The following is an 11,292-nucleotide window of genomic DNA, read 5'->3' as shown; positions in this document are numbered from 1 at the left end:
TCGATCGCTCGTTTGTGACCTTGTTTCGTAATCACACTGCAGGGCATATTGGGGGGTATGGGTGGTTTTAGGATAGGGACTTCCCATAAAAGCACAAATGCCACGCAAAAAAGATGATGGTGAGAGATACACACCACACTCTAGAGAGAGAAAGAGAATGAGAGAGATAATCTGATGGAGCTAGGAGAGTCTCAACAGGTCGATATAGTGGTAGGGTTGGTCTCCACAACAAAAGGGTGGGAAATTGATGGTCAATAAATGCTTTAATTACAGTTTGCTGTTGAGTTCATCTATTCCCTGCATTTCTTACCCTCACAAAAGAGTTTGTAACACCACATGCTTGTCGTCTAACATGGGACAGTCGGTTAGTTTTGAGAAATAATTCTTCAATATACTCAAAATGTATATTCACAAAAAAGGTATCTAGTCTAATTAATATAGGCGCTAATCTCATAAATATGTACATCAATTTATAATTACAATAAATAAAATAAAATAGTATTAGACAAACTTTAGTACAATACTAACATTCTTATCGTATTAAAACAGCATTTCATCTCAATAATTGCTACATACTTTATTTACAAAACAAATTATATATTTTGATTAAGACAAGTTTTGTCCTACTTAAGAATCGAAACAAATTTACATGTTTACAAAAAAATATGAGGAATACCTTGCATAAAACTGCATTTTGGACTATATAATAAATAATTTTATACCACTAAATGTGTTTCATCTTACTCATGATGTTAAATATTTGGTGAAAAATTATTGTTTATAATAACTATACACAATATTTAATAAAATATTAAAATATATTAATAACATTTATTTATTTATATTTGATGATATTTTTTTAAATGTTATAAAAAAATATTTAATAACTTTTTTTACTAAGTGTTAGATAAAAAAATTATTAAAAATAATGTAATTTTATCCAATTTGATTATTGGCTTGTCTCCTATAAAGAATACACATGTCCTCTTAAAAAAATAAATAATTTTGTTAGAAAGAGAAAGACAAAAACAATTAATATCATCTTAATTAACCGTACGACCCAATAATTATAATTTTTCTTCTCTAACATAACAATGTACTGTGTCTCAAGCAAAGAGAGGATCCGTATCGAACGAAATTAATTATTAAGGCCATTCGTTGCTGTGAAGACAGAAGAGAAGGTATATATAATTCGATCGATCAGGTAGTGAAAGAAGCAGCCATGCAGCTAGCGCAGAAGAGAAGTTTGATTTCATTTCACATTGCTGCTGTGAATGAATTGTACATCACGGTATACATGTACGTACCATGTGGATGGAAGACTGCACCTCAATTAGAGCAGAGAAAAAGAGGTCAAAATTTGCTGAAAGGTCGTTTCAGTGTACAGTTTGTTAATTTATCCATCAGATGGAAGAGAGGTGTGTGTGTATGCACTGTAGGGGGCATCAGTATATGTTGCCAACCAGCACAACTTGGGCTCCACACTCTTGCAGTTTTCATCTCTCTTTCTCTCTCTAACCAAAGCTGCAAATGAGATCCACTTCATTTCCTTGCAAACTTCACTGGACCATTATGATATCACCCATCCTACCTATATATCTTCTGATATATCCTTTCTTTATAATAATATGTATTTTTCCTCTTAAAAAGCTAATCATTTGCTTTTGAATTTTCCAAGCAATCTAGCTAGGGTGAATCTCAAATGGTATATGTTCCATCTATCAATAAACACGTACGCATATATATATCTTCTCCACTACCAAAGCAAACAAAAATAAAATAAAAAGGGCATCATATTAATTATCACCACCCCAACAAAAAGCTGACGTATATTTCAGTTTCACAGCGTGAAAAGGCTATCTAATCACCTAATACAATTAGCCATAACATATACTCTCTCTTCGTTTCCTTGGGGAAAATAGAGGTTAAACCCTCACCCTTTTATTTGCTTTCCACTCATAAGCTACCTTCACTTTATTTGTCTTTCCCGCAGACAAATATTGGATTAATTATATTGGGGAATACGTACCCAAGACCATCTTGAGAGAAGAAAGCAAGTTATCGATGCCATAATACCTGTCAAATGCCCCACAGGTATATTTTGTTCATGCACATGCATCATGTCCCCCAAAGTTTAATTTGAAGGGGCTTATATATAGTTTTGTATTTGAGAAAGGGGGAAAAAGGAGAGGCTTTTTCTTCATCTTGACCACTTTTCCAATGGATTACGGTTATGGTCATGGTTGGGTAGTGATTACTAAAATTGCCAGTAAATGTAACCAATGTAGCCGCAATTATAATTGTGATATGATTTTAGAGATTTAAGAAATTGTGAATAGATCATAATTTAAAACAATAGATGAATAATAAATTGAAAAAAAAAATAATACAGTGTACAATAATGCACCTTGTATACCTACAGAATATATAATACAATATGTAGATATAAAGAAAACACACGTAAATTAATATCTAGTGACTCTAGCTGTTGATAGCTCGGCAAAACGAACCCACACTGTATAAAAAAACATAAAATAAATTAATTTAAATAGAGCTTTAGAGGCGCTACTTTATCATTAGGCTCTAATCAATGAGCTTAAGCTATGCTTTTGCTAAAGATAGAAATCAAATAAGAATAATACTAAGCATCTTAACAAGAGAAGAGAAAGATGTCTTATACACTAGAACAAATTGAAAAGAAGTTGGATATATATTTCTAGCATTACCAGCTATGTGTTCAGTATCCAGTCTCTCCTAGTCCTAGCCAAAATTGCCAACAGAAGAAAAAAAAAATTAAACATATTGGCTTTCCATTTAAACCTGGTGCTTATATATAGTGCTGAAATAGCTAGCTACGAAGCCAAATTAAACTTTATATATATTCATCCCCAATCATTCCACAAAATAACTAGGATAATTCACATTAATTTATAATTAAAACCCATGCAGTATCATTCATTAATCACTGGGTGGAATCATCATTATCTTGCTCTACTTCGGAAGCTGGCTCATCTTCTTCTTCGAATCCATCGATGCCATAAGCTGCATGGCCACTCCCAAAGGCTTTAATGTGGTCTTTAAGGGACCTCTTGTGCTTGAAATCGGACCCACAAATACAGTACCAAAGCTTGCCACAGTTCTTCTCATGAGTTCTCCAATCTCCCCTCACAGCAAAGGCCTTGCCGCATTTCCTGCACATGAAGGGCTTGATCCCATGCTTCCTCTTGTAATGCGTTTGGAGTGTTCTAAAGTCTTTGAGAGGCTTTGCTCTTGGATGGTCAATGTTGTTTCTGCACCCTGGGGCACAACAATAGCAAGGAAGCCTCAACATGCCTGTTGGTTGGGTTCCCCTCAGAGATTCAGGTCCTTTTCTGTACTGTGATCCATGCCCCCACATATGCATCTGAAACCCCCCAACCCAAAAAAAAAAAAAAAATTATGGACACCCCATAAAAATTAAAGGTTACGAGCAAACAATTTAAGCTATTATACACCGAGTTAAAAGGTTGACATGAAAGAAGAAGAGACGAGAATGAAAGAATAGAGAGACGAGAAATCGTGAGTTTAAATCTTAAAAATTTGACAACTAAAATTTGCTGGAAAAAAAGCATTAAACACAAGCTTGAAAAAAATTAGCTAGCTTCACTTAATTAATCTCAAGGACTTGTATCATACTGAATTTGTAGCATAATAATAAGATATAACATTAAGGTGGTAAGGTTTAATTTAAAGAATAGGATTTTTTTTTCAAATTAAAGAAGACTACATATTTATGAATCATGAAGCATTTATGCTGGAGCTGACATTTATATACTTAGATAGCACGACCTTTTCAAGGAACACAAAAAGGCCATCTTCGTAAAGAGAAAAATTAATAAAATTTAGAGGAGTGGTGGTTCTTTCATAGTTTTGTTTGCAATGGAAAAATAAGGAGGACAAACGAAAAGGGGAAAGAGAAAAGTAGAAGTAGGCTAGCTATGTCCCATGTATGGGGATTTTCAGGACCAAAGAAAGGACCACAAAGAGAAACGAAATTGGTGTAATTATCTGAGCGAGTTGGAAGAAACACTGCAAGATTTTCAGTTTCTACCAAAATATATAAGGAGCACAGACTTCAATGCACTGAAGACACAAGGAACATGGCTTGAGTTGTTTAATCAACGAAGAGGAAAGGTAGTAAGGTACTGATCCCAGTCTCAGTCTGAATCAGGAAACCAGTTGTTCATTATTTAACCAAATTATATGTATCAACTCGCTTCACCATGCAAAAAAAAACAACCCAAATTAAACATTTTAAAAAAATCAAATAAAATTCTGATTGGAGGAGAATAATATCATAATTTATAACCCTGGGAAAAAGGGGTAAAATAAATTATAAATAGAAAAATAAAAGAAAAGAAAAGAGAGGAAGGGAAAAGCAGAAGACAAGAAGTAGCATAGATTACTAGCCAAGCTTTCCCTCTATCCATCGAAGCATCAAGGAACCGTTAGCGGTTCAAATCAAGGAAAGAAAGTTATAGAGACAGAAAGGGAGAAGCAAAAACAAAGCAAAAATTCTTTTATTTTCTTCTTTTGGGACCTTGAATCAGAAAGGAAGTAGTGGAAGACGAGCTTATGAAAAAAAAAAGTAGTGGAAGAAGAAAGGGATACAAGAATTAGGAAGGGTGATGGTGGTGTGTCAAGATTTTAAAAAACAATCTACAACCACAATATCAAAGATTTTTGGAGTGTCGGTGACCGCAACTAAGGTTGCATCGGTCGTATCTCTCAGTAATTTCTCATAATATCAAAGAACGCGATGAAACTGAGACTGTGGTCACAATTTAAAACCTTGTGTGATAGGTACTCTTTGGTGTGTGTAATATATATACCTGCATGTTGTTGTATCTATTGAAAGTTTTGCAGCAAACAGGGCAAGAGAACTGGGTAGGACCAATGAGAATCTGGGAAGGGGTAGGGATCCAGTACTGACCCTTGTTGAGTCTGAAGCCGCCAGCAGAAGAATGATCCTCAGCAGCACCATCTCCATGTTGGTCTTTGTCAGTGATCTCAGAGGAAGAAGAGAGGACAGAAGCCATCTCAGCAGCACTAGGGCTTGGCAAACCTATGTGGAGTGCAACAGTGACATTAGTAGTGCCATCTTCATCATCTTCTTCCTCTTTAAGGTGGATCCTCTCTTCCACATCCATGGCTGCTCCAGTGCAATTAGACAGGTCCTCTTCCTCCTCCTCTTGCTTTGTAGGACTCAGCCTCAAGAGGGGTAGTTCTTCTCTCAAAGGAGGTGAAGGTGGCAAAGAAGAAAAAGTAGTAGTAGTTTGGTGGTAGTGGAAAAAGGTGGGGGTGGTGTCGTTGGTTTTGGTGTGGTTGATGAAGTTGCGGTGGTGTTGTGGAGAAGGGTTTGAAGAAGGGAAATATTGGTTGTGGTTGAAACGGAAGAAGGGTGAGGAAGAAGAGAAGAAATTGGAGTAGGGGTCAGCCATGGGTGGAAAAAGAAAGAAAGATGTGTGTGTGTTTGAGGAGAGAGTGGGAACAGTTTATGGCTAGTTGCCTTTGCTTTTATAGAGAGATAGAGAGAGTACAAGATGGCTGAAGGGAGTGGACGGTGGAGAGAGAGAGAATGTGAAAGAGATTGCGATATCAGACATGAGGAAAGTGGGAGAAGGAAAATAGATGATAGGAATAATAATTGAGTTTAATGTGTATACCCAATCCTACAAAATAGTTTTATAATATTATTTAATTATAAATTCTTATTTTAAGATAATTATTTTAAAAATTAATAAACTTAAATTGTTTTTTATTAAATAATTGTATAAATTTTATACACTATTAATACATTTTTTTTCTCATAATAGTTTATGAAAGAAAAAAACACTGTCGTTTTAATTAAACTTTGAATTTGATAAATATAAAAAGGATTTAATCACGTAAAAGTATGCATGTAGGAATTTAATGAGCATTTTCAGACAAAAATAGAAAATACAGAATACGTAAATTCTGTAGAACGCCATTACCGGCAGTTTACGGTTAAAGGCTACCATACTACTACGTAAATTTAGTAATACCCATACTATATGTTATTCAATTAATTTTTCATTTGTTTCATTGCCAAGAGTCAGCGATCTCCCTCGCGACTGGCGAATATTGTCACTTCGAATCACTTATTCAATAAATGAAGTGCTTATTTTGTCCAAAAGTAAATAAATAGAAGTGCTTATATATATATATATATATATATATATATATATATATATATATATATATATATTTTTTTTTTTTTTACTGCTGATAGAAGTGCTTATTGGTAGGTTGAAAATTAGGTTTTTTTATATTTTGTTAAAATTATTCTAAGCTGGCTTTTTCTTTTGTTTTTTTTTAGAATATCTTCTAACCAAATAAGTAAAGAAATTAATCTCTTGAAATATCATCAAATTTTAAAATAATTTTTTAATAATACTTTTTATACACGTCAATTTTGAAATTAAGTTTAGGATTATATATACATCTGAATGTATAGATTAACTCTCTCTTTTTTTTTTTTTATTGTTGAGAGCGCATGTGTAGATGGAAGGCAACTAGCCATGACACAACAACAGTGTAGATAAAAGTTAAAATTATAAAAGAATCTAAATCTATATAAGTGGTACTTAATTAGTCGTAAAAAAATTAAAAGACAAAATATATTTTTAAAAGAAACTTTAACTTTGAGTAAGGAAAAAAGTTGGATATTAAGTTAAATGATTGAATTTGTCTACTTAATACAAAGTTTAGCTTCTAACTAAGTTTTGTCTCTGGAATTTTTTAGCTTCCAATTTTTAATCCTTCAATTTCTTTATCATAACTTTTAGTCTTTTATTAATTTTTTTGTCATCACTTTTAGTCCTTCTAAATTTTGTTTATTTTTAATCCCTCATTTATTTTTATTATTCAAAATTACTCTCAAATATAAAATAAATAAGGGACTAAAAATAGATAAAACATGAATTAATTTTAAGAAATAAAAATACATAAGGGACTAAAAATAGAAAAAAAATTAGAGGAACTAAAAATACTAAGAAAAATTGAGGAAGGACTCAAAATTACCCAAAAAAACTTAAAGGACAAAAAATTAAAATTTGAAAAATTTGAGGGACTAAAATCCTAATTAATCCAACTTTGTTTTTTTCTTTTCATCACTTGTCAGGGAGGAGAGGTTATAGAAACTTCAATCCATCTTTGAACGTTGAAGACTCTTAGGGTCTTTATAAAAGTTGAAATTTTTAAGTGCAAACTTTTAATTTAAGAATTTATAGCAAAAAATAGTAATTAATAAATAAATGAGAAGAAGATATAAGGTTGATTAGGTGGTTATGAAAAAAGAAAAACAAAGAAGGATCAAGTCTTCCATTAACAAATTAACGGTTAACATTTGTTGATAAAAAAATAATTAAAAAAAATTAATTTTTATTCTATAATTTATTCTCTATCTCCAATATTTTCTTTTTGTTGCATCTCTATCTTCATGTATGAAAATACAGTATATATATACACACTTATATACCTCTAAGCATTAATTCAATCAAAGCATTTGTTTAATTCAACAATGATGAATTGGAGGGAAAGTAAATTATAACTTCAAAACAAAATTTATCTATTTGCATTCAGTAACCGAAACTTTAACGAGAATTAAATCTATCAAACTGTGTCACTCTAACTTTAAGAATTAATTATTTTTCATAACTTATTTTTTTAAAAAATCAATTTATTATTAAAATTTCCTTTTTCCCCTCAAATCTCATTTTTAATTAATTTTAATTTTTTTATACATTAAGCTTTTCTTATTCCGTCAAATTTTAGTTACTCATTATCAAGTATTTTTTTTCTTTTTTAACTTTATTTTCCCCTAAATTTTAACTATTTATACTTTTACTTATATATATATATATATATATATATATATATATATATATATATATAATAAGAATATATTATATACATATATTAGATATATCTAAGATAAGGATATAGAAATTATGAATGTATGAGAAATAATCTTGATTAGCCCAAAATTAAGTTGTTTTCCTATGTTGATATTGCTTCTCTTTCTCCAAAATGCCATCCATTTCATGTATATGATTCACTTTTTTTTTTAATGAAATTGAGAATATATAAAAAGTTACTTTTCATTCTAACTATTGATATTCTTGAAATGTAACCGTTAAAATTAAGTACACATTACAAGTATTAAATTTCAAGAAATTCAATAATTAAAGTAAAATATAATTATTAAAAAAATATTCTTTAAGTTGATTTATATATATAATAAAAATTAACCATAAATGTAGATTATTAAATCATATATAAATGATTAAATTTTTTAAAAATATACAACTTTTTTAAATGGTCAGTGACTCCAACAAGAAGAGATCAAGAAACTTGTCTTGACACATATATGGGTGAGCATGGCTTATTAATTATTATAGAATCTCAATATATTTATTTCAAAACTGAAATGATATGATTCTTCAACAGGGATTTATCCAGTAATCAAATACACATCCTCTTCATAAGAAAAGCAGCTCGTTTCCTAATCAATTACACCGCTCCAAACAGGTTGTTTGATTTAAACAGATGAAATTCACGTGGGACACGATATAGCTAGCTTAATAATACTAATAATGAGTAATGACAAAATTGCTATAATAATTAATGCTACTAGTTTTAACTAATGATTTTAAATCGTAGTTCGCAATCATAATTGCGATTGTAATATCAAAGATGTTTTGACATTTCACAATTACAATTATAATTATAGTTATATTTTTTCATAATTATTCACAATGTAAAGATTTTTTAGTTCACTGCAATACAACTACAATCATCATCGCAATCGCAGTTAAAATCATGTTGTAGCTCAATTTTACATCTCCACTCTCCTCCCCATGCAGCAGAAAAAGTACAAACAAAAGAAATTACAGACTAGTCATCCCTCTGCTCCAATATCGTTGTGTTTTCTTTATTGAGAGATAGCTGTGACAAATAACAATGTTATATCCTGGCCCTCAACCTCTCCTTTTCCCTCTGATGCAATTTGTTACTGGCAACATTAATCAATTATGCTTGTTAACTTCACCTATTGGCCCACTCCTAAATGCAGTAGTTGGAGATTTAAAAGCACTCTTAGCTATAATTAGGAACCGAAAATTAATAATAGGCCAATGCAAGAGTTTTCTTTTCACATGCCTCATTTTTTTTTTGGTATTCAAGGATATTTTTCAATTAAGAGCCAAAAATTAATCTCTCAGAGTATGGAAAACTATTTATAAGGCTGATCACATGACTAAGAAGTATGGTTATCGACCAGCATTTCCTGCAGTTAAAAAGCAATGTGTCATGTATCATCCAAAGTTGCACAATTTTTTATGGTTATTATTTAATTTTAATTGGTAGAATTTGATGAACACCTTTTATGATTTCATCCACACTACATGGTTATCAGTCAACCATATTAATATTCTTTCTATTTATAAGATCCAATTTTTTAAATTTACTTATTCTTTTATATAGGACTCTAATCCATATTATTTAATGCATTAATTATTTTTAGATTAAAAATATTCTTAATCAAATAAAAGAAATATTATATTAACATACATTTAAAAGAGAGAGAAGCATTAATGATAATAATATTTTTAAAAAATATATAAATTTAGGAAAAATTTATTACTATAAATTAAATTAATTATTTTTCTTAATTTTAATGAATTAGGTAAATTAATTAATTTGGTCTTATAAATAAGAAAGGAAGTAGTATAAAACATGTTAAATTTTCCACATGGCTATTGCAGCTACATTAATGCCTTTTGTCCTTGAGAGTAGAATTAATATTGCCACGCAAATTTAGTTCTATGATGAAAATATTATGTACATATAGCACAGTGTTTCATGATATGATTAGTTAGTGTCATTAGCATATTGATTAAAAAAAATTAAAAAAAAAGAAATATTTATTAGGAAAAGCATAAAAAATATAAAAGTAAATATGGACAGTTAATTTTACATATCTTAATAAAAAAAATTTAAATTTTTTTTAAGCAATGTCTTAAAAATACTGATTAATATTTGTCTTAAAGAACATAATTTAGTCATGAATTATTGATTAATTTAAAGAAATTTCACTCATCCCATTCAAACCAACACAAGAGCATCAAACTAGAATCTGTTTCTAAAGAGATGACAGAAACCAGAGCACATGATACAATCTTGTGAATTTGTAAGGACAAGAAACAAACCAAGTTATGCGCCCAACATTTCCATTAGTGTGCGCACACTGGTCGGCCAAGTTACCTATGAGTTCATACCCTTGCCTAATTATAATACTACTATTAAATTAATATTATGAGTTTTTAATGGACTAATATTAAGTAACTAATTTAAGGGGAGTAATTAATAAATTATTCAATGCATTAAAAATTTAAAATATTTTGTTTTTATTTAATATTGTTTACTTTTTAACAATATTATCCCTAGGACGGCTTTTCCTACAGAATTATTCGTTTGTGAGCCAGCTCGTAAGATAGTAGTAATAGAATAAACAAGTATGTAAACTGTAAAGGCATTGGGATTACATATTGTTAATTTAGTAGGGGGAAATTTTCATCTGATTTAAATAAATTGACATCAATTTCATAAGCGCGGGAATATACACACACTTACATGACTAAACCTTATGTACGTGTATAACTAAGTTATTGAATGTTGCCATCACAGTTTAACAATCTCATAGCTAGATGTTTGCTGTAAACATGCGTGGAAGAGTAAAAGCAGATCTGCTTGTGAAAGAGAATGATCATTATTTGATTGCAGCTAAGGACATATTGTGTGACATTATTGGTACGTTTCTGAGTCATGAGCTGGGTCTACTGTGTATTGACATGGAGTAGTTGGAAGGTAAGAAGGCATGCATGTAAGATGGGTGGTGTAATATGATTTACAAATGTACATATTCTTATTTTTTTTAGTATGAATGCATTAGAAAAGTTATATCATTGATATATTTTAAGTTAAGATATTATGATAAGAGATCAAATTATTTCAAAAGTAATTTTATAAGAATTATTTTTTATTTAAACTATTTATTTTCTTAAAATCTAATAGTTAAGATTAATTAGTTTTTATAATCATTAGGTTTTAAAAAATAATTAAGATAAAGAGTTACAGTTTAAATAACTTAATCTCTCCTATATATATTTCTCAATTAATACATTTTTTTCTCTCTTGTTTTTGAGCGACAATAGGATAATTCAAAATACA

The 11,292-nt window shown here is 30.1% G+C and overlaps 1 protein-coding gene across 1 annotated transcript; it reads right to left on the bottom strand.

Annotated features, from left to right (window-relative positions):
* Nucleotides 1-2,650: 2,650 nt before the first annotated feature.
* Nucleotides 2,651-5,619, bottom strand: LOC114400465 (zinc finger protein WIP2-like). Its single transcript, XM_028362921.1, has 2 exons — nt 4,872-5,619; nt 2,651-3,403 (listed from the first exon to the last, which is right to left on the bottom strand). The coding sequence occupies exons 1-2, from the start codon at nt 5,478-5,480 to the stop codon at nt 2,963-2,965; spliced, it is 1,050 nt and encodes a 349-aa protein (XP_028218722.1). The 5' UTR covers nt 5,481-5,619; the 3' UTR covers nt 2,651-2,962.
* Nucleotides 5,620-11,292: the final 5,673 nt, after the last annotated feature.

This window comes from Glycine soja, chromosome 19 (genome assembly GCF_004193775.1).
Source record: "Glycine soja cultivar W05 chromosome 19, ASM419377v2, whole genome shotgun sequence".
Taxonomy (NCBI): Eukaryota; Viridiplantae; Streptophyta; class Magnoliopsida; order Fabales; family Fabaceae; genus Glycine; species Glycine soja.
Note: the sequence above shows the minus strand (reverse complement) of the source record. Positions and strands in the feature narration are given on the sequence as shown.

Excerpts from the sequence above, each read along its gene's own strand:
- LOC114400465 (XM_028362921.1), bottom strand. The coding sequence starts at position 5,480 with ATGGCTGACCCCTACTCCAATTTCTTCTCTTCTTCCTCACCCTTCTTC. Across the intron at positions 3,404-4,871 it reads ATAGATACAACAACATGCAG|ATGCATATGTGGGGGCATGG; the intron begins GTATATATATTA and ends GGGGGGTTTCAG.